This window comes from Salmo trutta, unplaced genomic scaffold (genome assembly GCF_901001165.1).
Source record: "Salmo trutta unplaced genomic scaffold, fSalTru1.1, whole genome shotgun sequence".
Taxonomy (NCBI): Eukaryota; Metazoa; Chordata; class Actinopteri; order Salmoniformes; family Salmonidae; genus Salmo; species Salmo trutta.
Genome location: NW_021823352.1, coordinates 12,501 through 40,494, shown reverse-complemented (window position 1 = coordinate 40,494; position 27,994 = coordinate 12,501). Strand labels below are relative to the sequence as shown.

The 27,994-nt window shown below is 43.9% G+C and overlaps 1 protein-coding gene and 1 long non-coding RNA gene across 5 annotated transcripts in view; both read right to left on the bottom strand.

Moving 5' to 3' along the window:
* Positions 1–5,561: 5,561 nt before the first annotated feature.
* LOC115190218 (uncharacterized) lies at positions 5,562–14,956 on the bottom strand. Its single transcript, XR_003877134.1, has 4 exons — positions 14,357–14,956; positions 14,181–14,223; positions 7,480–7,546; positions 5,562–6,327 (listed from the first exon to the last, which is right to left on the bottom strand). It is a non-coding gene; the product is annotated as an uncharacterized LOC115190218 (long non-coding RNA).
* A 2,107-nt stretch (positions 14,957–17,063) lies between these two features.
* LOC115190220 (uncharacterized) overlaps positions 17,064–27,994 on the bottom strand; it is a 22,904-nt gene continuing 11,973 nt past the window's right edge. For 3 of the 4 annotated variants that reach the window (XM_029748715.1, XM_029748718.1, XM_029748716.1), the window contains exons 9-12: positions 27,724–27,747; positions 23,634–23,690; positions 23,082–23,195; positions 17,064–22,860 (exon numbers count right to left, since the gene is read on the bottom strand). In XM_029748715.1, the coding sequence (XP_029604575.1) occupies positions 22,846–22,860; positions 23,082–23,195; positions 23,634–23,690; positions 27,724–27,747 (210 nt within the window). In that variant the 3' untranslated portion in view covers positions 17,064–22,845. The remainder of the gene's footprint in view (positions 22,861–23,081; positions 23,196–23,633; positions 23,691–27,723; positions 27,748–27,994) is intronic. The other variant, XM_029748717.1, reaches the window with a different exon arrangement.

Here is a 27,994-nt window from a genome sequence, read left to right as displayed (position 1 = left end):
CATTACAACACAGTGAACATTACTGTCTGTCCAGTCCATGTTTTCATTACAACACAGTGAACATTACTGTCTGTCCAGTCCATGTTTTCATTATAACACAGTGAACATTACTGTCTGTCCAGTCCATGTTTTCATTACAACACAGTCAACATTACTGTCCAGTCCATGTTTTCATTATAACACAGTGAACATTACTGTCTGTCCATGTTTTCATTATAACACAGTGAACATTACTGTCTAGTCCATGTTTTCATTATAACACAGTGAACATTACTGTCTGTCCAGTCCATGTTTTCATTACAACACAGTCAACATTACTGTCCAGTCCATGTTTTCATTATAACACAGTGAACATTACTGTCTAGTCCATGTTTTCATTATAACACAGTGAACATTACTGTCTGTCCAGTCCATGTTTTCATTACAACACAGTCAACATTACTGTCCAGTCCATGTTTTCATTATAACACAGTGAACATTACTGTCTGTCCAGTCCATGTTTTCATTATAACACAGTGAACATTACTGTCTGTCCAGTCCATGTTTTCATTATAACACAGTGAACATTACTGTCTGTCCAGTCCATGTTTTCATTACAACACAGTGAACATTACTGTCTGTCCAGTCCATGTTTTCATTACAACACAGTGAACATTACTGTCTGTCCAGTCCATGTTTTCATTATAACACAGTGAACATTACTGTAAGTCCAGTCCATGTTTTCATTACAACACAGTGAACATTAGTCTGTCCAGTCCATGTTTTCATTACAACACAGTCAACATTACTGTCCAGTCCATGTTTTCATTATAACACAGTGAACATTACTGTCTGTCCAGTCCATGTTTTCATTATAACACAGTGAACATTACTGTCTGTCCAGTCCATGTTTTCATTATAACACAGTGAACATTACTGTCTGTCCAGTCCATGTTTTCATTACAACACAGTGAACATTAGTCTGTCCAGTCCATGTTTTCATTACAACACAGTCAACATTACTGTCCAGTCCATGTTTTCATTACAACACAGTGAACATTACTGTCTGTCCAGTCCATGTTTTCATTACAACACAGTGAACATTACTGTCCAGTCCATGTTTTCATTATAACACAGTGAACATTACTGTCTGTCCAGTCCATGTTTTCATTATAACACAGTGAACATTACTGTCTGTCCAGTCCATGTTTTCATTATAACACAGTGAACATTACTGTCTGTCCAGTCCATGTTTTCATTATAACACAGTGAACATTACTGTCCAGTCCATGTTTTCATTACAACACAGTCAACATTACTGTCTGTCCAGTCCATGTTTTCATTACAACACAGTGAACATTACTGTCTGTCCAGTCCATGTTTTCATTACAACACAGTGAACATTACTGTCTGTCCAGTCCATGTTTTCATTATAACACAGTGAACATTACTGTCTGTCCAGTCCATGTTTTCATTACAACACAGTGAACATTACTGTCTGTCCAGTCCATGTTTTCATTACAACACAGGGAACATTACTGTCTGTCCAGTCCATGTTTTCATTACAACACAGTCAACATTACTGTCCAGTCCATGTTTTCATTACAACACAGTGAACATTACTGTCTGTCCAGTCCATGTTTTCATTATAACACAGTGAACATTACTGTCTGTCCAGTCCATGTTTTCATTACAACACAGTCAACATTACTGTCCAGTCCATGTTTTCATTACAACACAGTCAACATTACTGTCTGTCCAGTCCATGTTTTCATTACAACACAGTCAACATTACTGTCCAGTCCATGTTTTCATTACAACACAGTGAACATTACTGTCTGTCCAGTCCATGTTTTCATTACAACACAGTGAACATTACTGTCTGTCCAGTCCATGTTTTCATTACAACACAGTGAACATTACTGTCCAGTCCATGTATTCATTATAACACAGTGAACATTACTGTCTGTCCAGTCCATGTTTTCATTATAACACAGTGAACATTACTGTCTGTCCAGTCCATGTTTTCATTATAACACAGTGAACATTACTGTCTGTCCAGTCCATGTTTTCATTACAACACAGTGAACATTACTGTCTGTCCAGTCCATGTTTTCATTACAACACAGTGAACATTACTGCCTGTCCAGTCCATGTTTTCATTATAACACAGTGAACATTACTGTCTGTCCAGTCCATGTTTTCATTATAACACAGTGAACATTACTGTCTGTCCAGTCCATGTTTTCATTACAACACAGTGAACATTACTGTCTGTCCAGTCCATGTTTTCATTACAACACAGTGAACATTACTGCCTGTCCAGTCCATGTTTTCATTATAACACAGTGAACATTACTGTCTGTCCAGTCCATGTTTTCATTATAACACAGTGAACATTACTGTCTGTCCAGTCCATGTTTTCATTACAACACAGTGAACATTACTGTCTGTCCAGTCCATGTTTTCATTACAACACAGTGAACATTACTGTCTGTCCAGTCCATGTTTTCATTACAACACAGTGAACATTACTGCCTGTCCAGTCCATGTTTTCATTATAACACAGTGAACATTACTGTCTGTCCAGTCCATGTTTTCATTTCACACCCAATGTCAGACAGCCTAATCACCATTCTTATAAGAAATTAAACATAAAGGCTCATTTAAACTCAACTCAGGATGGTGGAAACATTTGCATATTTTTGATATGCAAGTAATCAGAGCGACTATTTGGTGTTAAGTACTGTATGTACGGCTTAAATAAAGCTTAAAGAGGGAGGTTACAGTAGCCGTGTCGAGGTCCTGGGTTCTGGTTTGGACTTGGGGTTCTCCCAGAACACAGCATCCACCTTACGGAGTGACACTTCCACATTAGCGGGAACCATGTTAACCACACTGCTGGCTACATCTGCTTCCTAGAGCAGAGGAGAGGAAGAGGACAACCTATTTGTTAGAGAGAGATACCATTTGAGACACTAACCATCCTACTAGGAAATGTAAAGAGAGAGAAGAAAGCAGAGAGAGAGAGTGACTCACCCCCCCACAGATGGTGGAACATCTTGTCCTCAAACTGAATGTGACAGGTGAGAGAGAGATGTTAATCACTATTAACAGGTTTACTCCAAAACAGAAAAGCAACCGGATTTCATACGGTTGTGATTTCTAGTCCCCCTGTGTGTTCGCTTGTGTTGTCTGTCTCACCACGGTGCAGTTAGCCTCAATGTAGGGCAGTTCAGGGTTGGTATAGATACACTACACCTGCTAGTCGAACATCTCATTCCAAAATCATGGGCATTAATATGGAGTTGGTCCCTCCCTTTGCTGCTATAACAGCCTCCACTCTTCTGGGAAGGCTTTCCACTAGATGTTGGAACATTGCTGTGAGGACTTGCTTCCATTCAGCCACAAGCATTTTTTATTTAATCAGGTAGGATAGTTGAGAACAAGTTCTCATTTGCAACTGCAACCTGGCAAAGATGGAAGCAAAACAATTCGACACATACAACAACACAGAGTTACACATGGAATAAACAAACATATAATACAATAAAATAAAAGTCTATATACAGTGAGTGCAAATGAGGCAAGATAAGGGAGGTAAGGCAATAAATAGGCCATAGTGGCAAAATAATTACAATATAGCAATTTAACACTGGAGTGATTGATGTGCAGAAGATGAGTGTGCAAGTAGAGATACTGGGGTGCAAAGGAGCAAAATAAATAACAGTATGGGGATGAAGTGGTTGGATGGGTTATTTACAGGTGCAGTGATCTGTGAGCTGCTCTGACAGCTGGTGCTTAAAGTTAGTGAGGGAGATATGAGTCTCCAGCTTCAGTGATTTTTGCAGTTTGTTCCAGTCATTGGCAGCAGAGAACTGGATGGAGAGACGGCCAAAGGAGGAATTGGCTTTGGGGATGACCAGTGAAATATACCTGCTGGAGCGCGTGCTACGGGTGGGTGCTGCTATGGTGACCAGTGAACTGAGATAAGGCGGGGCTTTACCTAGCAAAGACTTGTAGATGACCTGGAGTCAGTGGGTTTGGTGACGAATATGAAGCGAGGGCCAGCCAACGAGAGCATACAGGTCGCTGTGGTGGGTAGTATATGGGGCTTTGGTGACAAAACGGATGGCACTGTGATAGACTGCATCCAATTTGCTGAGTAGAGTGTTGGAGGCTATTTTGTAAATGACATCACCGAAGTCAAGGATCGGTAGGATAGTCAGTTTTACGAGGGTATGTTTGGCAGCATGAGTGAAGGATGCTTTGTTGCGAAATAGGAAGCCGATTCTAGATTTAATTTTGGATTGGAGATGCTTAATGTAAGTCTGGAAGGAGACTTTACAGTCTAGCCAGACACCTAGGTATTTGTAGTTGTCCACATATTCTAAGTCAGAACCGTCCAGAGTAGGGATGCTGGACCGGCGGGCAGGATGGTTGAAGAGCATGCATTTAGTTTTACTTGCATTTAAGAGCAGTTGGAGGCCACGGAAGGAGAGTTGTATGGCATTGAAGCTCGTCTGGAGGTTAGTTAACACAGTGTCCAAAGAAGGGCCAGAAGTATACAGAATGGTGTCGTCTGCGTAGAGGTGGATCAGAGAATCACCGCAATCAAGAGCGACATTAGTGAGGTCGGGCACTGATGTTAGGCGATTAGGCCTGGCTCGCAGTCGGAGTTCCAATTTATTCCAAAGGTGTTTGAAGGGGTTGAGGTCAGGGCTCTGTGCAGGCCAGTCAAGTTCTTCCACACCGATCTCGACAAACCATTTCTATATGGACCTCGCTTGCATTGTCATGCTGAAACAGGAAAGGGCCTTCCCCAAACTGTTGCCACAAAGTTGGAAGGACAGAATCGTTGAGAATGTCATTGTATGCTGTAGCGTTAAGATTTTCCTTCACTGGAATTAAGGGACCTAGCCAGAACCATGAAGAACAGCCCCAGACCATTATTCCTCATCCACCAAACTTTACAGTTGGCACTATGCATTGGGGCAGGTAGCATTCTTCTGGCATCCGCCTTCCCAGATTTGTTCGTTGGACTGCCTGATACTGAAGCGTGATTCATCATTCCTGAGAACACGTTTCCACTGCTCCAGAGTTTCCACTGCTCCAAGCTTTACACCTCTTCAGCCGGCGCTTGGCATTGCGCATGGTGATCTTAGGCTTGTGTGTGGCTGCTCAGCCACGGAAACTCATTTCATGAAGTCCCAGACAAACAGTTCTTGTGCTGACGTTGCTTCCAGAGGCAGTTTGGAACTTGGTGGTGAGTGTTGCAACCGAGGACAGATAATTTTTACGCACTACGCTCTTCAGCACTCGGCGGTCCTGTTCTGTGAGCTTGTGTGGCCTACCACTTTGCGGCTGAGCTGTTGTTGCTCCTAGATGTTTCCACGTCACAATAACAGCACTTACAGTTGACCGGGGAAGTCTAGCAGGGCAGAAATTTGACTGACTTGTTGGAAAGTTGGCATCCTATGACGGTGCCATGTTGAAAGTCACTGAGCTCTTCAGTAAGGCCATTCTACTGCCAATGTTTGTCTATGGAGATTGCATGGCTGTGTGCTCGATTTTATACACCCGTCAACAACGGCTGTGGCTGAAATAGCCAAACCCACTAATTTGAAGGGGTGTCCAACGTAGGACAGTCCAGGATTGGTATAGCCTCAACGTAGGACAGTCCAGGGTTGGTATAGCCACAACGTAGGACAGTCCAGGGTTGGTATAGGCTCAACGTAGGACGGTCCAGGGTTGGTATAGCCTCAACGGACAGGACGGTCCAGGGTTGGTATAGCCTCAACGGACAGGACGGTCCAGGGTTGGTATAGCCTCAACGTAGGACAGTCCAGGGTTGGTATAGCCTCAACGTAGGACAGTCCAGGGTTGGTATAGTCTCAATGTAGGACAGTCCAGGGTTGGTATAGTCTCAACGTAGGACAGTCCAGGGTTGGTATAGCCTCAACGTAGGACAGTCCAGGGTTGGTATAGCCTCAACGTAGGACAGTCCAGGGTTGGTATAGCCTCAACGTAGGACAGTCCAGGGTTGGTATAGCCTCAACGTAGGACAGTCCAGGGTTGGTATAGCCTCAACGGACAGGACAGTCCAGGGTTGGTATAGCCTCAATGTAGGACAGTCCAGGGTTGGTATAGCCTCAACGTAGGACAGTCCAGGGTTGGTATAGCCTCAACGTAGGACAGTCCAGGGTTGGTATAGCCTCAACGTAGGACAGTCCAGGGTTGGTATAGCCTCAACATGGGACAGTCCAGGGTTGGTATAGCCTCAACGTAGGACAGTCCAGGGTTGGCGTTCTTGGCATAGATGGTCACATTCGGTCTACACACTAGCTTCTTAATGAGAGAGAGACAGAGAGAGACAGAGAGAGACAGAGAGAGACAGACAGAGACAGAGAGAGACAGAGAGAGACAGAGAGAGAGAGACAGAGAGAGACAGAGAGAGACAGAGAGAGACAGAGAGAGACAGAGAGAGACAGAGGCAATATGTCATCCCCAGAGTTTACAGTTAACTGTTTAGAGCAACATTTGAAAGTGATTTTCATGTATAAAAACTAAGACGCACCAGGAACAGAAGGAAACACAGCCATTAGCAGGTTATAAAGGGTAATAAGGGTTATTAAGGGTAATACGGGTTATAAAGGGCAATAAGGGTTATAAAGGGTAATACGGGTTATAAAGGGTAATACGGGTTATAAAGGGTAATAAGGGTTATAAAGGGTAATACGGGTTATAAAGGGTAATACGGGTTATAAAGGGTAATACGGGTTATAAAGGGTAATACGGGTTATAAAGGGTAATACGGGTTATAAAGGGCAATACGGGTTATAAAGGGTAATACGGGTTATAAAGGGCAATACGGGTTATAAAGGGTAATAAGGGTTATAAAGGGCAATACGGGTTATAAAGGGTAATAAGGGTTATAAAGGGCAATACGGGTTATAAAGGGTAATACGGGTTATAAAGGGCAATAAGGGTTATAAAGGGTAATACGGTTATAAAGGGTAATACGGGTTATAAAGGGTAATACGGGTTATAAAGGGCAATAAGGGTTATAAAGGGTAATACGGGTTATAAAGGGTAATATGGGTTATAAAGGGTAATACGGGTTATAAAGGGCAATAAGGGTTATAAAGGGTAATATGGGTTATAAAGGGCAATAAGGGTTATAAAGGGTAATATGGGTTATAAAGGGCAATAAGGGTTATAAAGGGCAATAAGGGTTATAAAGGGCAATAAGGGTTAGAGGTATTTCAGGAAGCTGACACTGAACACTTTTTGGACCCAGAGATGTTTGCCCATAGTACAGCCCTTTTTGTCCAGGAAAGCATAGATGTATATGGTCTTTACACAGCAACAGCTCCAGTACTTCTAATTGTAGAGGAGTATGTAATAGTATTGTATAATACTGTACCTGCAGCAGAATATTGCAGTACTGTATAATACAGGCGTGTAAAAGTCAACAAGTTAATTGTGTTGTTGCCTTACCCCTCGTGGTGTTCCAGGGTGATGTGTAAAGGGTGATGTGTACAGGTCTCTCCGTTGGTCTCTGTTACTTGGTATCAACAATAATAAACAAACAAGCATTAGCCACTCCATCACGGAATGTCGTGATATGTCATGATATTCTAATCTACACTGGGTATAGTACAACTCAAGGGATACGTCCCAAAATGGCACCCTATTCCCTACACAGTGCACTACTTTTGACCAGAGCCCTATGGGTAATAGGATACCATTTGGGACTTAACCTAGGTTAAGTGTCTTTCTAAAGAGCATTAGTACAACAGTAGCTCCCTGCTGATATTTGCACCAGTGACTATAATGTAGCAGGGATGTAATGTAGTGTAGACTCAGCCTGGGACAGGGAATAATGTTACCAACTTTGGCCACTAGATGGCAACAACACTTTACGAGAACGTATTTAACCCCTTTGATCAATCAGGTTGCATTATTAATTTAGCGCTTCTTTTTACTTCTCCAGAAGAATTCAAATCCTCTTATTTCCCAATACTGGGGAAGTGTGTTTGTTATGGATACTTTGAGATTGGAGTGTATGTCTTTTCAATAAGAGCTGAAGTGTTAATATTTCCTTTGCTTTGGCAGTGTGTGTTGGTTACGGATATGTACTGCGTTTGGACATGTACAGTACGTCTGGTCCAACCCAGAGCCATACATTTAGAGAGGTGGGACATTAAGGGTCCTACATTATGATGTATTAATTAACATGACACTGCAACATTCTACGGCAGCCATGTTAGCGCCCCGTTAGCATCGTTTAAATATTTCTGTGTAATGTTATGTAACTGAATTTCTAGAATTAGATCAATATTCAACATTTTTAAAGTTGGCCCAACTCTCTAAAATATATGGCTCTGGTAAAAACTGTTGAATTATGGGGGAAAAGTTGTCTAAGAGAGTGCAGGAGCCTAAAATAGGCTGTTATCCTGCATCAGCAGAATGCTACAGATTCATTATCGACAAAGACAGGAGTCACTGCACCTCACATTTTTCACTTACTTCTCTGTGACACACAAGTCATGCACACACAGAGAGAAAGAGAGAGAGATTGTGTGGGTGAGAGAAAGATTATGAAAGAGAGAGAGAGAGAGGATGAGAAAACGCTAAACACAGAAAGAGGAGGAAGAGGAAGGGGCAGAGAGAGTGTGGGGTTAAACGTCCTGCTGAAATCTTACTCAGCAAAAAAAAAGAAAAAAGAAGGAATTTCCGAGTCACTGAAACGTTATATTTCAACACAGAAGTGTTGGCATTAGTCAACAGAGGCATTGAAACCAACTGCTTTTACATAGAAACAACATGCAACAATTTGATCCACAAGAACAAACAGAAAAAGGAAGAAGCTATGGGATATATATATATATATATATATATATATATATATATATACTGCTCAAAAAAATAAAGGCAACACTTAAACAACACATCCTAGATCTGAATGAAAGAAATAATCTTATTAAATACTTTTTTCTTTATATAGTTGAATGTGCTGACAACAAAATCACACAAAAATAATCAATGGAAATCCAATTTATCAACCCATGGAGGTCTGGATTTGGAGTCACACTCAAAATTAAAGTGGAAAACCACACTACAGGCTGATCCAACTTTGATGTAATGTCCTTAAAACAAGTCAAAAGGAGGCTTAGTAGTGTGTGTGGCCTCCACGTGCCTGTATGACCTCCCTACAACGCCTGGGCATGCTCCTGATGAGGTGGCGGATGGTCTCCTGAGGGATCTCCTCCCAGACCTGGACTAAAGCATCCGCCAACTCCTGGACAGTCTGTGGTGCAACGTGGCGTTGGTGGATGGAGCGAGACATGATGTCCCAGATGTGCTCAATTGGATTCAGGTCTGGGGAACGGGCGGGCCAGTCCATAGCATCAATGCCTTCCTCTTGCAGGAACTGCTGACACACTCCAGCCACATGAGGTCTAGCATTGTCTTGCATTAGGAGGAACCCAGGGCCAACCGCACCAGCATATGGTCTCACAAGGGGTCTGAGGATCTCATCTCGGCACCTAATGGCAGTCAGGCTACCTCTGGCGAGCACATGGAGGGCTGTGCGGCCCCCCAAAGAAATGCCACCCCACACCATGATTGACCCACCGCCAAACCGGTCATGCTGGAGGATGTTGCAGGCAGCAGAACGTTCTCCACGGCATCTCCAGACTCTGTCACGTCTGTCACATGCTCAGTGTGAACCTGCTTTCATCTGTGAAGAGCACAGGGCGCCAGTGGCGAATTTGCCAATCTTGGTGTTCTCTGGCAAATGCCAAACGTCCTGCACGGTGTTGGGCTGTAAGCACAACCCCCACCTGTGGACATCGGGCCCTCATACCACCCTCATGGAGTCTGTTTCTGACCGTTTGAGCAGACACATGCACATTTGTGGCCTGCAGGAGGTCATTTTGCAGGGCTCTGACAGTGCTTCTCCTGCTCCTCCTTGCACAAAGGCGGAGGTAGCGGTCCTGCTGCTGGGTTGTTGCCCTCCTACGGCCTCCTCCACGTCTCCTGATGTACTGGCCTGTCTCCTGGTAGCGCCTCCATGCTCTGGACACTACGCTGACAGACACAGCAAACCTTCTTGCCACAGCTCGCATTAAGGTGCCATCCTGGATGAGCTGCACTACCTGAGCCACTTGTGTGGGTCGTAGACTCTGTCTCATGCTACCACTAGAGTGAAAACACCGCCAGCATTCAAAAGTGACCAAAACATCAGCCAGGAAGCATAGGAATGTCCCACCTCTCATATGCAGTGTTCCTTACTGAGTTCCCTGAATTCCTATCGGATCTTGTAGTCATTGCAGATAATATTCTAATTTTTGGTGACTTTAACATTCACATGGAAAAGTCCACAGACCCACTCCAAAAGGCTTTCGGAGTCATCATCGACTCAGTGGGTTTTGTCCAACATGTCTCTGGACCTACTCACTGCCACAGTCATACTCTGGACCTAGTTTTGTCCCATGGAATAAATGTTGTGGATCTTAATGTTTTTCCTCATAATCCTGGATTATCGGACCACCATTTTATTGCGTTTACAATTGCAACAAATAATCTGCTCAGACCCCAACCAAGGAAGATTAAAAGTCGTGCTATAAATTCTCAGACAACCCAAAGATTCCTTGATGCCCTTCCAGACTCCCTCTGCCTACCCAAGGACGTCAGAGGACAAGAATCAGTTAACCACCTAACCGAGGAACTCAATTCAACCTTGCGCAATACCCTAGATGCAGTTGCACCCCTAAAAATTAAAAACATCTGTCATAAGAAACTAGCTCCCTGGTATACAGAAAATACACGAGCTCTGAAGCAAGCTTCCAGAAAATTGGAACGGAAATGGCGCCACACTAAACTGGAAGTCTTCCGACTAGCTTGGAAAGACAGTACCGCGCAGTATCGAAGAGCCCTCACTGCTGCACGATCATCCTATTTTTCCAACTTAATTGAGGAAAATAAGAACAATCCGAAATTTCTTTTTGACACTGTCGCAAAGCTAACTAAAAAGCAGCATTCGCAAATGGAGGATGGCTTTCACTTCAGCAGTAATACATTTATGAACTTCTTTGAGGAAAAGATCATGATCATTAGAAAGCAAATTACGGACTCCTCTTTAAATCTGGGTATTCCTCCAGGGCTTCATTGTCCAGAGTCTGCACAACTCTGCCAGGACCTAGGATCAAGGGAGATACTAAAGTGTTTTAGTACTATATCTCTTGACATAATGATGAAAATAATCATGGCCTCCAAACCCTCAAGCTGCATACTGGACCCTATTCCAACTAAACTACTGAAAGAGCTGCTTCCTGTGCTTGGCCCTCCTATGTTGAACATAATAAACGGCTCTCTATCCACCGGATGTGTACCAAGCTCACTAAAAGTGGCAGTAATAAAGCCTCTCTTGAAAAAGCCGAATCTTGACCCAGAAATTATAAAAAACTATCGGCCTATATCGAATCTTCCATTCCTCTCAAAAATTTTAGAAAAAGTTGTTGCGCAGCAACTCACTGCCTTCCTGAAGACAAACAATGTATACGAAACGCTTCAGTCTGGTTTTAGACCCCATCATAGCACTGAGACTGCACTTGTGAAGGTGGTAAATGACCTTTTAATGACGTCAGACCGAGGCTCTGCATCTGTCCTCATGCTCCTAGATCTTAGTGCCGCTTTTGATACCATCGATCACCACATTCTTTTGGAGAGATTGGAAACCCAAATTGGTCTACATGGACAAGTTCTGGCCTGGTTTAGATCTTATCTGTCGGAAAGATATCAGTTTGTCTCTGTGAATGGTTCGTCCTCTGACAAATCAATTGTAAATTTCGGTGTTCCTCAAGGTTCCGTTCTAGGACCACTATTGTTTTCACTATATATTTTACCTCTTGGGGATGTCATTCGAAAACATAATGTTAAATTTCACTGCTATGCGGATGACACACAGCTGTACATTTCAATGAAACATGGTGAAGCCCCAAAATTGCCCTCGCTAGAAGCCTGTGTTTCAGACATAAGGAAGTGGATGGCTGCAAATTTTCTACTTTTAAACTCGGACAAAACAGAGATGCTTGTCCTAGGTCCCAAGAAACAAAGAGATCTTCTGTTGAATCTGACAATTAATCTGGATGGTTGTACAGTCGTCTCAAATAAAACTGTGAAGGACCTCGGCGTTACTCTGGACCCTGATCTCTCTTTTGAAGAACATATCAAGACTGCTTCAAGGACAGCTTTTTTCCATCTACGTAACATTGCAAAAATCAGAAACTTTCTGTCCAAAAATGACGCAGAAAAATTTATCCATGCTTTTGTTACTTCTAGGCTCGACTACTGCAATGCTCTACTTTCCGGCTACCCGGATAAAGCACTAAACAAACTTCAGTTAGTGCTAAATACGGCTGCTAGAATCCTGACTAGAACCAAAAAATTTGATCATATTACTCCAGTGCTAGCCTCCCTACACTGGCTTCCTGTTAAGGCAAGGGCTGATTTCAAGGTTTTACTGCTAACCTACAAAGCATTACATGGGCTTGCTCCTACCTATCTTTCCGATTTGGTCCTGCCGTACATACCTACACGTACGCTACGGTCACAAGACGCAGGCCTCCTAATTGTCCCTAGAATTTCTAAGCAAACGGCTGGAGGTAGGGCTTTCTCCTATAGAGCTCCATTTTTATGGAATGGTCTGCCTACCCATGTGAGAGACGCAGACTCAGTCTCAACCTTTAAGTCTTTACTGAAGACTTATCTCTTCAGTAGGTCCTATGATTAAGTATAGTCTGGCCCAGGAGTGTGAAGGTGAACGGAAAGGCTGGAGCAACGAACCGCCCTTGCTGTCTCTGCCTTGTCGGTTCCCCTCTTCCCACTGGGATTCTCTGCCTCTAACCCTTTTACAGGGGCTGAGTCACTGACTTACTGGTGTTCTTCCATGCCGTCCATGGGAGGGGTGCGTCACTTGAGTAGGTTGAGCCACTGACGTGGTCTTCCTGTCTGGGTTGGCACCCCCCCCTTGGGTTGTGCCGTGGCGGACATCTTTGTGGGCTATACTCGGCCTTGTCTTCGGACGGTAAGTTGGTGGTTGTAGATATCCCTCTAGTGGTGTGGGGGCTGTGCTTTGGCAAAGTGGGTGGGGTTATATCCTGCCTGTTTGGCCCTGTCCGGGGGTATCATCGGATGGGGCCACAGTGTCTTCTGATCCCTCCTGTCTCAGCCTCCAGTATTTATGCTGCAGTAGTTTATGTGTCGGGGGGCTAGGGTCAGTTTGTTACATCTGGAGTATTCTCTTGTCTTATCCGGTGTCCTGTGTGAATGTAAATATGCTCTCTCTAATTCTCTCTTTCTCTCTTTCTTTCTTTCTCTCAGAGGACCTGAGCCCTAGGACCATGCCTCAGGACTACCTGGCATGATGACTCCTTGCTGTCCCCAGTCCACCTGGCCATGCTGCTGCTCCAGTTTCAACTGTTCTGCCTGCGGCTACGGAACCCTGACCTGTTCACCGGACGTGCTTGTTGCACCCTCGACAATTACTATGATTATTATTATTTGACCATGCTGGTCATTTGCGAACATTTTAACATCTTGACCATGTTCTGTTATAATATCCACCCGGCACAGCCAGAAGAGGACTGGCCACCCCTCATAGCCTGGTTCCTCTCTAGGTTTCTTCCTAGGTTTTTGGCCTTTCTCAGGAGTTTTTCCTAGGGAGTTTTTCCCAGCCACCGTGCTTCTTTCACATGCATTGCTTGCTGTTTGGGGTTTTAGGCTGGGTTTCTGTACAGCACTTTGAGATTTCAGCTGATGTACGAAGGGCTATATAAATAAATTTGATTTGAACTGAGAAGTGGTCTGTGGTCACCACCTGCAGAACCACTTCTTTATTGGGGGTGTCTTGCTAATTGCCTATAATTTCCACCTGTTGTCTATTCCATTTGCACAACAGCATGTGAAATTTATTGTCAATCAGTGTTGCTTCCTAAGTGGACAGTTTGATTTCCCAGAAGTGTGATTGACTTGGAGTTACATTGTGTTGTTTAAGTGTTCCCTTTATTTTTTTGAGCAGTGTATATATATACACACAGTTCAAAAAAAGAATATACACACACACACACACACACACACACACACACACACACACACACACACACACACACACACACACACACTCTCTCTCTTACCTTTTCTGCTTTAGTTCTGCCTTGTTGCTGATGTTCATCTGAACTGGAGGAGACAGAATCAATCAATACTATAGTAGTATGGTATTGTATAGTTAAGAAAAGTCTTTAGCAACTCTAGTCTCAAAAGATTCAATGCAAAAGAAAATCCTCAAAAGAGCCCACACTCACACCACTACCTGGGTCTCTCCTTCTGCTGTGCCTCAGCTGATTTGGGCCCCTGGTAAATGATCTCCTCTCTGTTGTGTTTCATGCCGTTATTATCTGACGTCACTGTCGGCTGAGAAGGCTCCTGGGGCTTCTCGTTGCTATGGCACCCGTGGGTACAGCCCTACGATAGAAAAGTCCACTAGGAAAGTCCACTAGGAAAGTCCACTCGGGATGCTGTCTCTGACACCTATGGTCCAAACACATCAACGCAATCTAAAGCATTCTCAGAAGTCCCCTACACATTCATTACCTATAATACATCTCTGCACTGACTAATCTCTCCTCATTTATTTACTTATTTCAGCAATTAAAGGCTTTTCTATATAGTTGTATAATGTTGGTGAGGCATATTTATTGGTTTTAATTTTACTCCAGAATCACGATGATAAATCAAATCGTTTTTCTTGAGTGTACTTGTAGCAGAGCTGAGATTTACTTTGGGTTGAGAGCTTCAAGTTCCTTGGTGTCCATATCACTAAGGACCTACTGTATCATGGTCCAAATACAGCAAAACAGTTGTGAAGATTGCACGACTACGTCTCTTCCCCCTCAAGAGGCTGAAAAGATGTGTCATGGGTCCTCAGATCCTCAAAGTTCTACAGCTGCACCATTGAGAGCATCTTGACTGGCTGCATCACCGCTTGGTATGGCAACTGCTTGGCATCCAATCACAAGGCGCCACAGAGGGTAGTGCGTACATCCCAGTACATCACTGGGGCCAAGCTTCCTGACATCCAGGACCTATCTACTAGGCGGTGTCAGAGGAAGGCCCTAAAAATTGTCAAAGACTCCAGCCACCCAAGTCACAGACTGTTCTCTCTGCTTCCGCAGGGGCATACTTATTTCACTGAACAGCCTTACCTATGGATTGTGGATCAATGACATGGGGTATCAGTCTACTCAGTGACACCCAGAGAACATTAGTGTCGTAGCTCTTATTGCAGGACCCTGAAACCACTGTGAATTGAGCCACATTTATTGTACAATTGTGTATTGTGATCGCAATGGTGTGGTGGGCTTGGGTTGCACGTGCAAATTCAGCACACACAACATTCTATAATAGAATTATTTGACGTGTATCTTTTTTGACACACAAAGACCCAAACGGCATTCCATAGTTTGGTAGAAACACCACTGGTGGGAAAATGCGCATATTGTCTTTATTCGGATTCTAGAATATTCCCATGAAAATCCATCGGCAATTGGATGGAAACCTAGCTAGCGTCTGCCTCTCTCATATGCACATCTGTCACGCACGTTTACAACACAATCTCTCAAATCAGGAATCTCTCAATGATATGTCAGTGATTGGATGACTACTACTCCAGCACACAGAGTTCCTAACAGACACACTAAAACAGTGGCGACCCGTCATTCACAGCAGGTTTTGATCCCCACATTTTTAACCCAAAATTTTAAAAAAAAAATTAAAAAATGGGGGGGGGTTGCCTGTTTTGTGTGTTATTTTGGCATTAATATGTGTCACATATCAGTTTGCAAACAATGTAAAAAAATATCATTGAGTTAATAAAGCTGCATACAAACATGGGTCTCTTTTTTGTTTTCTTGAGTCAGGCAGCTCCAAAATGCAGGTGTTTCAGCCTAGCTCAGTGCTTTCTGTGGTGGTGGGGCAAGCCAGCAGAAAATAGAGCGTTGCACCGTGATTGGCTCAGTGTTCTGTCACTCATGGGGACACTACATCACCGCCAAGTCTAAGGGTAGAGCTCGAAAATTCAAGCCCCTTGGGTGCTGCCATAGAGTTACGTTAGAAGTGCCCATCTAAGGAGGCTCAAGATCATTGGCCACATAAAATGACGTCAAATCTAGTAGCTTTGATCGGACTAATCATGTCAACCTAATTTCAAAATATTAGCTGGTAGTCATCATGAATCAAGTCGACAATCTACTGGCAAATCCTTGTCACATGAAGAGAAGAAGTTAAGATAAATTCTAGATAAAACATATCGGTGCTCATCAGCCATAAACACTACACAACAAGTTGGAAATCGCAAATTCAACAATGAGTGGTTTGGAAGGAATCAGCTGCTAACTGCAAGCATTGCAAAGCAATCATTAGCCTGCTATTCAGTGGAGTGGCTGTGTCTGGTCCCAAATCTAAGATTAAGTCTATATTCCTAGTATAAACACTCAACACTGGCCATGCTGTCAAAGAAGCATGATTTGTGGCGCGCTCAAAACAACTCGGAACTGAAAAATCTGACTTCAGTGAGTTCAAGAGCACTGGGAACCCAGGAAAACGAGCTACGACTGGGAAAATACTTTTTGAACTTTCATCCAACTCGGAATTGTAAATCCGGAGCTCAGGCCTCTTTCTAGAGCTACGACCTGAAGATCACTGACTTTATGCCTCTCTCACTTAGTCCTCCCAGCTGAAGAGCGGGAGGGAGTCCTTATCTAGCGGTGGCTTGGCATTACTCTCTCCTGGCCTGCCCTCGCTGTGTGCATCCTGGTAGTTTGGACTAAGGCCTGTCACTAATAATGTTGGCTTATTATTGGCTTTTTGGGACAAACATAAAACTGGACACACTAAGGCCTACTGTTGGTCCACCCCTTGCCCTACACTAAACCCCAAACTATTTTCAATAGCATACCGTCTTGACCTTTGAATTCTGTGTGGTTTAGAAACAGAACAAAAAAATCACAAAAATACTAAAAAGGAATGGAAAATGACTTTATTTCTTCAACAAAAAAAACCTAAAATAAAACAGTGAAATAAAAGCCCATAATTGAATTATATTCTGAAACATTTGTTTTGTATTATTTCCATGCTTAATAAAATCCTTATATTTCTGCATAAATAAATAAACATTTACAAAGAGGGGGAAGAACGAGAAGAATCAGAGACGAAGGTGTGATTCTCTGAATCATTTGGAATCATTGACAACCAATCAATCGATCAACAACTGATCAAATGGGCAATTCATTGATGACCTGTAGACATGCAGCCAATCGCCTTCCTTCCTTCTCCATACATGAAATCCCCCATTGGGTATTGTATCATATATACCGCATAACGCAATTATCGCTCATGTTCAGAAAAATCGAATAAAAGAAAACAAAATATTATAGCAGATGTGTGTGCATGTGTGGATGCATCCCAAATGGCAATTTCTTCCCTACTGTACGTAGTTCACTAAGTAATGCACACTAAATCACCAGGCAACAGTCAGAAGAGTAGTTTTCCAAAAGAAAACATGTAGAAAAGAGAATGTGCAGGAAAATCTTTGAACGAACACACCGACTGAAAATGAGGGAATTTATGTTTTTTTTGTGTTTTTTTTTTAAACAGATAAAACAAATACATTTCAGGGAGAGATTAATCAAAATGTATCCATTCATAACCCCAAAAGCCTCCCTCTTCCTTTGTGTGTTTCATATTCACTGACACGTATCTGTCTCGTAAGAAAAGGCTCACCAACAGAAGGTGCTTCACTTACAGATATTATCAAAAAGACCCATTTCAATAGGAGTAAAAGTAACATGGCATCTTTGGAAAAGTGGGTCGGGCTACACCCTTCAGACCAATGCATTTTGAGAAGACAGGACTCAAGGAAAGACAATTGAGATTGAATAGGTCTATGGTTAGGTTAGGGGTACCTGTTCTTGTAGCAGGTTAGGTTAGGGGTACCTGTTCTTGTAGCAGGTTAGGTTAGGGGTACCTGTTCTTGTAGCAGGTTAGGTTAGGGGTACCTGTTCTTGTAGCAGGTTAGGTTAGGGGTACCTGTTCTTGTAGCAGGTTAGGTTAGGGGTACCTGTTCTTGTAGCAGGTTAGGTTAGGGGTACCTGTTCTTGTAGCAGGTTAGGTTAGGGGTACCTGTTCTTGTAGCAGGTTAGGTTAGGGGTACCTGTTCTTGTAGCAGGTTAGGTTAGGGGTACCTGTTCTTGTAGCAGGTTAGGTTAGGAGTGCCTTTTCATGACAACACGGACATATGAGAGAGTAGATCGGATCGTGCTTTTAACTAGCCTAGAATCCAAGCTGATATGCTTACGTTTCAGTCTTGTTTCACCAGGCTAGCTTTTAAGGTGTAGAGAGGACAACAAGACATCACGACCATGTATTCACTGAGGAGAGAAGACTCTCCACGCTGTCACTCTCTCTCTCTCTGCCCTTCCACCATTTTGAAACCAGCTCAAATTTACACAAAATACCTGCATTTACAGGCAGGACTTGTTTTATACATTGTTTTTCTGCATGGAATCCCCCCAAAAATAATAAGTAAAGACAAACTGGAGAATACAAGACGTGATAAATTCAGGAGAAAAAAAAAATAAAAAAAGGGATTTAACTTTTTTTTTTATACGGCAAACTAAAAGTTCCATTCCAAATATTACCAGTTTCCCTATATAGTGCACTACTTTTGACCAGAGCCCTGTTCCCTATATAGTGCACTACTTTAGACCAGAGCCCTATGGCTTAGGGTTGATCCTAGATCTGGGCCTAAAAGACCAACTGCTACCCAGAGCTCCATGCACACCACATTCAGGGACTGTATGAATCCGGGGAGTCCAGAGAAGGGCATCTGTTTTGGGCCACAAAGATTGAGGGGAGCCCTTAACTTCCAAACCACCACCACTCAACCACCCCGTATACAGGTGCTACTATAGCGAGGCTATCCTTTAGACAGAGACACTTCAGAAAGACTACAGGCCTCATCCTTCATAAGGATGATATATCACCCTTAGCCAGCCGATTGGCTATCGATGCATATGATCCAATCCAAGACAGTTTTAAAGTTTACAGGATTGATGGACACTGGAGTGGGGACATGCCCACTCACAGCAGAAGCAGTGAAGGCCAATGACAGAGCCCAGCGAAACAGGAAGTTAGAAGGGGATGGTAAAGACGTATCTATAGGAGAATGAAGAAGAGACAACAAGATGGGGGTAATTCTAGAGCTGGGTCTACCTGACAGTATACAAGATGGGGGATATTTTATAGCTATAACCTACCAGGCACTGGATGAGACCAGAGGAAGAATCTAGAGCTGTACATACTAGACAGGCATTGGAGACCAGAGAAAGAATCTACATCAGGGGGCATAGTCACAAACAGACAAGCGACCAAGATCTAGGAAACAGACAAGCAACCAAGATCTAGGAAACAGACCAGCGACCAAGATCTAGGAAACAGACCAGCGACCAAGATCTAGAAAACAGACCAGCGACCAAGATCTAGGAAACAGACCAGCGACCAAGATCTAGGAAACAGACCAGCGACCAAGATCTAGGAAACAGACCAGCGACCAAGATCTAGGAAACAGACCAGCGACCAAGATCTAGGAAACAGACCAGCGACCAAGATCTAGGAAACAGACCAGCGACCAAGATCTAGGAAACAGACCAGCTAGCAAGATCTAGGAAACAGACCAGCTAGCAAGATCTAGGAAACAGACCAGCGACCAAGATCTAGGAAACAGACAAGCGACCAAGATCTAGGAAACAGACCAGCGACCAAGATCTAGGAAACAGACCAGCTACCAAGATCTAGGAAACAGACCAGCTACCAAGATCTAGGAAACAGACCAGCTACCAAGATCTAAGAAACAGACCAGCGACCAAGATCTAGGAAACAGACCAGCGACCAAGATCTAGGAAACAGACCAGCGACCAAGATCTAGGAAACAGACAGAAAACAGCCCTGGGTGAGCAACACATGGCATGAGAGTGTTACACAGGAAAACAGGGGAAATTGTGGCAATGGTTATTTTGGCCAAAAGATGTTAACCCCCACACCTGCTTTACCTGAGCCTCAATAGTTACAGTGACATCCTTTCATAAAGCATATGGGAACCAGAGTGGGATCAAACAGGTATTGGGTTGTCCATTTTCAACTCGATGTGCCCCAAAAAGTATTTAACAATAAAGTAACCCTTGGCAATAAGGTTCATTCAGACTGTTCAAAACAAAGCCATCATGAAACATCCCTTTAAGGGAGTTGTCTTAAAGATTCAACAACAGGATAATAACATCCCTTGACACCAAAAGTTACTTTGACATCCTTTCATATGACATCTTGACAATTGGGAGGAAAATTGACAGAGCATTGCTTTAAAACAATACATAATGAGTAATGACATTATGATAAAAAAAATATAAAAATAAAAATTGACATTACTACCAGAATTATCCCAGAAAAATCTAACATTGTTCAGTGTGTGTTTCTGCATGTGTGTTTCTGCGTGTGTGTGTGTGTGTGTAACGTGCTACATGCATGTGTGTACATCTGTATGCACATGTTATTGCATGCCTGTGTATGTGTTGGTATAAGCATGAATCCGTCAAAATTCAAGGGCACAAAAGGATGAAGAAACTGTTTTTACAAGATGCAGTAGAGAGGAGGGATTAGAAACATTTTACAACAGGAATGTTCCCAAATGGCAACCTTTTCGCTAAATACTGTGGGCCACTACTTTTAACCAAGGCCCTTAGGGCAGTAGTGCACTTGATAGGGAATAGGGTGCCATTTCAGATGCGCTCAACAGTTCTCTAGCTCTCTCCATGGACAGACAAGAGTATACATGAGAAGCAGCTGAGAGTTGGGATGATGGTGAGGGTAGAGGGGTGTCCTTAATGTTTTCTATCCAGTCTGATTGATGGTGGGGTGATGGTGAGGGTAGAGGGGTGTCCTTAATGTTTTCTATCCAGTCTGATTGATGGTAGGGTGATGGTGAGGGTAGAGGGGTGTCCTTAATGTTTTCTATCCAGTCTGATTGATGGTGGGATGATGGTGAGGGTAGAGGGGTGTCCTTAATGTTTTCTATCCAGTCTGATTGATGGTAGGGTGATGGTGAGGGTAGAGGGGTGTCCTTAATGTTTTCTATCCAGTCTGATTGATGGTAGGGTGATGGTGAGGGTAGAGGGGTGTCCTTAATGTTTTCTATCCAGTCTGATTGATGGTAGGGTGATGGTGAGGGGTGTCCTTAATGTTTTCTATCCAGTCTGATTGATGGTGGGATGATGGTGAGGGTAGATGGGTGTCCTTAATGTTTTCTATCCAGTCTGATTGATGGTGGGATGATGGTGAGGGTAGAGGGGTGTCCTTAATGTTTTCTATCCAGTCTGATTGATGGTGGGATGATGGTGAGGGTAGATGGGTGTCCTTAATGTTTTCTATCCAGTCTGATTGATGGTAGGGTGATGGTGAGGGGTGTCCTTAATGTTTTCTATCCAGTCTGATTGATGGTGGGATGATGGTGAGGGTAGATGGGTGTCCTTAATGTTTTCTATCCAGTCTGATTGATGGTGGGATGATGGTGAGGGTAGAGGGGTGTCCTTAATGTTTTCTATCCAGTCTGATTGATGGTGGGATGATGGTGAGGGTAGATGGGTGTCCTTAATGTTTTCTATCCAGTCTGATTGATGGTGGGATGATGGTGAGGGTAGAGGGGTGTCCTTAATGTTTTCTATCCAGTCTGATTGATGGTAGGGTGATGGTGAGGGTAGAGGGGTGTCCTTAATGTTTTCTATCCAGTCTGATTACACCTGGTGACGGCTTCTCCATGTCTGAAACACCTCCCATGGGTAACATACAGACCTTAAGTGCTTTTTTCTGAACTAGCAAACAGTCAAAGACGGCTAGCGAGCAGGGACAAACATTTCCACCCGGTTGTGTATCACTAACAGTGAGAAAGTTGGAAAAAAAAACCGGCTTTAATTTGGTGACTTTTTAGTCTAAGAAAAGCAGGTAGAGACCAGCTCACTAAGTAATGCTTTATAAACAGTGTGCACACACACACTCAGATAGAAAACCAGAACAAACAACTGAGTTCCTACCGGTTTGTAACCATCTCACCAACCACAGGATGGCTTCAACTGTAACCGGCCGATCTATTTCTAGACAAATCAGTCCGTTCTGCCCATGGCTAGATTCACACCTGTCTGTCTGTGTGTCAAAGTGCTCAATATCAGCTCAGTAACATACCTACAACATCGAAGAGTCCCAGTCATTTTAACAGGGCGTAATCCATCCATCTACACTAACGGTAACAGAAGACAAACTAACCCAACACAGAAAAGTCAATGTACACACTGGTCCTAAGTGTAATGAACCTATGACCTTTCAAACCTGACCCCTTCACACCGTCTACTCCAAAAGACCTATCCATTTATGGGGGTTCCGGGTTTTTTTTTGGGGGGGGGGGGGGGGGGGTAGTTGCTTGTTTTAGGGTGGGGGCTGTTTCAGACAGAGAGGTAAGCCTTTATGATATCATAAACACTCCCCAATCTCCCCTCTTCCTTGCTCTACCCTCCATCTTCCGGGTCTAGCCTCCTCTATCCTGGGTTCATCAGCCTCTTTTTCTTCCCTCTTCCTCTCCTCTTGTATTTGGTGTTGGTTGTTCTTTCTTCTGTCTGCCCCTCAGTCTTTCATTCATTCCTCGTTTATCCGCACTGTGTGTTTTATGCCATCATTTTTGGCACTCTGCTCCCCCTGATGAAATTACATGAACTGCATCTGAAAGAGAGACGGAGAGAAGAAGAGAGAAAGAGGAAGGAAATCCAGTCAGTGAGGGGAAATGGCAGAAAAAGACACTAAACTGCAGGGGGAAATGGGTTTGTGAGTTTGGATCTACAATTGCAGGGCCATAAAGGGGTTTGGATTAAGGGTGTAGGTCAGGTAGGGTTACTTGAGTTCAGGGGATGGGGCATAACAGTGTTGTAGGGTCTGGGGGTCACCTGGGCTCCAGGCATGGGGGAGAAGGGGTTTGTTGGTCTGAGTACAGGCTGGTTGTACATCATGGGCTGGGGGGCCATCACCTGTACACCCCCCATCTGACCCATCTGAGGGACCTGGGGAAGAAAAAACAAAGCTTTTTTTGTTTTAATGGGTCAAGACAGTGAGAGACCAGACAGTGAGAGACCAGACAGTGAGAGACCAGACAGTGAGAGACCAGACAGTGAGAGACCAGACAGTTGGGGGACCAGACAGTTGGGGGACCAGACAGTTGGGGGACCAGACAGTTGGGGGACCAGACAGTTGGGGGACCAGACAGTTGGGGGACCAGACAGTTGGGGGACCAGACAGTTGGGGGACCAGACAGTTGGGGGACCAGACAGTTGGGGGACCAGACAGTGAGAGACCAGACAGTTGGGGGACCAGACAGTTGGGGGACCAGACAGTTGGGGGACATGTTTAGCATCAGAAGGATGTGGGCCTTCCTAGACCACGGCCATTCTTCTAGCAAAATGCATACTAGGCATTAATATGGCTGTGTGAACAGCACTCACCATTCCATACATAGGCACTTGCGGTGTGGTCATGGGGAAAGGCATAGGAGCTGGAGCCTGTATGGGAGGAGAGAGAGAGACCTGGTTAACAGAGCTGAGGGACAATTAAAGACCGGTCTAAACAGGTGAAGGGAGAGGAAACAGGTGAAGGTAAAACTGAGGGGATGACCTCCATGACTGTTGCTCATGGACACCACATTCATCAATACAAGTCAAATAAACTACAGATAAATACAGTTAAAATAAACCACATGTAAAATAAACCAAAGACAAATACAGGTAAAATAAAGGCAAAATAACAGGTAAAATAACCTAAACATAAATGCAGGTAAAATAACAAACTACAGGTAAACTAAACAACTACATGTAAATACAGGTAAAATAAACTACAACACAGGTACAATAAACTACAGGTAAACCTGTAAAATAAACAACTACAGATAAACAGGTAAAATTAATTACAGGTAAACACAAGTCAAATAAACTACAGGTCAAATAAACTCTAAATAGATGCAGGTAAAATAAAACTACAGGAAACACAGGTAAACATACTACAGGTAAACAAACTACAGGTACAATATACTACAGGTAAACAAACTACAGGTCAGATGATTTACAGGTACAATATACTACAGGTAAACAAACTACAGGTACAATATACTACAGGTAAACAAACTACAGGTACAATATTACTACAGGTAAACAAACTACAAGTCAAATGATTTACAGGTACAATATACTACAGGTAAACAAACTACAGGTAAAATGATGTACAGATAAACTGTAGGTAAAATAATCTACAGGTCAAATAAATAACTACATGTAAAATCAACTATAAATAAATAAATAAATAAATAAATAAATAAATGAGGTAAAATAAATAACTACAGGTACAACAAACTACAAGTAAACAAAACTACAGATAAATACAGGCACAATAAACAACCGCAGGCACAATAAACAATAGGTAAAGAGGTCAAATAAAGATACATGTAAACACAGGAAAAACCCCCCCAACCACAGGTTAAACCCCCCCCCAACCGCAGGTAAAACCCCCCCAACCGCAGGTAAACCCCCCCAACCGCAGGTAAAACCCCCCAACCGCAGGTAAAAAAAAACCCAACCGCAGGTAAAACCCCCCCCCAAAACTACAGGAAACACAGGTACAATATTACTACAGGTAAACAAACTACAGGTAAAATGATTTACAGATAAACTGTAGGTAAAATGATTTACAGGTCAAATAAATAACTACATGTAAAATCAACTATAAATAAATAAATAAATAAATAAATAAATAAATAAATAAGAGGTAAAATAAATAACTACAGGTACAACAAACTACAAGTAAACAAAACTACAGATAAATACAGGCACAATAAACAACAGGTAAAGAGGTCAAATAAAGATACATGTAAACACAGGTAAAACCCCCCAACCGCAGGTAAACCCCCCCACCCCAACCGCAGGTAAACCCCCCCACCCCCAACCGCAGGTAAACCCCCCCACCCCAACCGCAGGTAAAAAAAAACCCAACCGCAGGTAAAAACCCCCCAACCGCAGGTAAACCCCCTCACCCCAACCGCAGGTAAACCCCCCCCACCCCCAACCGCAGGTAAACCCCCCCACCCCCAACCGCAGGTAAAAAAAAACCCAACCGCAGGTAAAAACCCCCCCAACCGCAGGTAACCCCCCCCCCAACCGCAGGTAAAACCCCCACCCCAACCACAAGATAAACCCCCCCAACCGCAGATAACCCCCACCCCAACCACAGGTTAAACCCCCCCAACCGCAGGTAAACCCCCCCACCCCAACCGCAGGTAAAACCCCCCCCCCAACCGCAGGTAAACCCCCCCACCCCAACCGCAGGTAAAACCCCCACCCCAACCGCAGGTAAAACCCCCCCCAACCGCAGGTAAAAACCCCCCCAACCGCAGGTAAAAACCCCCCCAACCGCAGGTAAAACCCCCACCCCAACCACAAGATAAACCCCCCCAACCGCAGATAACCCCCACCCCAACCACAGGTTAAACCCCCCCAACCGCAGGTAAACCCCCCCACCCCAACCGCAGGTAAAACCCCCCCCCCAACCGCAGGTAAAACCCCCACCCCAACCGCAGGTAAAACCCCCCCCAACCGCAGGTAAAAACCCCCCCAACCGCAGGTAAAAACCCCCCCAACCGCAGGTAAAAACCCCCCCAACCGCAGGTAAAACCCCCACCAACCGTAGGTAAAAACCCCCACCAACCGCAGGTAAAAACCCCCCCAACCGTAGGTAAAAAAAACCCCAACCGCAGGTAAAACCACCCCAACCGCAGGTAAAACCCCCCAACCGCAGGTAAAATAAACAACCACAGGTACATACAGGTAAAAATGTATGTGCCCCTTTGCTGCTATAACAGCCTCCATTCTTCTGGGAAGGCTTTCCACTAGATGTTGGAACATTGCTGCAGGGACTTACTTCCATTCAGCCACAAGAGTATTAGTGAGGTCGGGCACTGATGTTGGGCGATTAGGCCAGTATTAGTGAGGTCAGGGCTCTGTGCAGGCCAGTCAAGTTCTTCAACACCGATCTCGACAAACCATTTCTGTATGGACCTCGCTTGATGCATGGGGGCATTGTCATGGTGAAACAGGAAAGGGTATTCCACAAACTGTTGCCACAAAGTTGGAAGTGCAGAATTGTCTAGAATATCATTGTATGATGTGGTGTTAAGATCTCTCTTTACTGGAACTAAGGGGCCTAGCCCAAACCATGAAAAACAGTCTCAGACCATTATTCCTCCTCCACCAAACTTTACAGTTGGCACTATGCATTGGGGCAGGTAGCGTTCTCCTGGCATCCGCCAAATTCAGATTCGTCCGTCGGACTGCCAGATGGTGAAGCATGATTCATCACACTGCTCCAGAGTCCAATGGCGGTGAGCTTTACACCACCTCAGCCGATGCTTGGCATTGTGTATGGTGATCTTAGGCTTGTGTGCGGCTGCTCGGCCATGGAAACCTGTTTCATGAAGCTCTGGACGAACAGTTCTTGTGCTGACGTTGCTTCCAGAGGCAGTTTGGAACACGGTAGTGAGTGTTGCAACCGAGGACACACCATTTTTTTGCACTGTGTGCTTCAGCACTCAGTGGTCCTGTTCTGTGAGCTTGTGTGGCCTACCACGTCGTGGCTGAGCCACTGTTGCTCCTAGACATTTCCACTTCACAATAACAGCACTTACAGTTGACCGGGGCAGCTCTAGGAGGGCAGAAATCTGACAAACTGACTCGTTGGAAAGGTGGCATCCTATGACGGTTCCACGTTGAAAGTCAAGCAGCTCTTCAGTAAGGTCAGTCTACTGACAATGTTTGTCTATGGAGATTGCATGGCTGTGTGCGCAATTATTTTACACCTGTCAGCAACGGGTGTGGCTGAAATAGCCAAATCCACAAATTTGAAGGGGTGTCCACATACTTTTGTATATATAAATCAAATCAAAGTTTATTTGTCACGTGCACCGAACACAACTTACAGTGAAATGCTTACTTAAAGGTTCTAACCAATAGTGCAAAAAAGGTATTAGGTGAACAATATGTAGGTTAAGAAATAAACAACAATAACAGTAGCGAGGCTATGTACAGTAGCGAGGCTATAAAAGTAGCGAGGCTACATACAGACACCGGTTAGTCAGGCTGATTGAGGTAGTATGTACATGTAGATAAGGTTAAAGTGACTATGCATATATGATGAACAGAGAGTATCAGTAGCGTAAAAGAGGGGTTGGCGGGTGGTGGGTGGGTGGGACACAATGCAGATAGCCCGGGTATCGATCAGACAGTATAGTGCATCTTTAAAAAGAAGTAGGGGAGGAATGAGGGAGAGATCACACTGAGCTGATACTGACCCGACACAAGGATTTAAAACACGAAATAGGGTGGAAACTTCCTCCAATCGAATGCTTTTAAATTCATGAGGAGGGAGTGTACACTTCTGGGTGAAGGGTAGAGAATGGGAACAAAGACCAGAATTCTCTCTAAACAGACTACCAGGCCAAATAGGCCCCTGGTGAAAAGTCATGCACCATTTGGGTCCCACCCTACTACTTACATAACCGGCATAGAACATCCCATTCTGCATGGCAAAGACGAACACAGAGACAGAGACAGAGACAGACAGACAGACAGACAGACAGACAGACAGACAGACAGACAGACAGACAGACAGACAGACAGACAGACAGACAGACAGACAGACAGACAGAGAGAGAGAGAGAGATGGGGAAGGGAAAAGAGAGGAATAGAGAGAGAGGGAAGATGGATGAGGTGAAGAAGTCAAGACAGCAAAAACAGGACGACATGAAAAAAATGGAGACAGACAG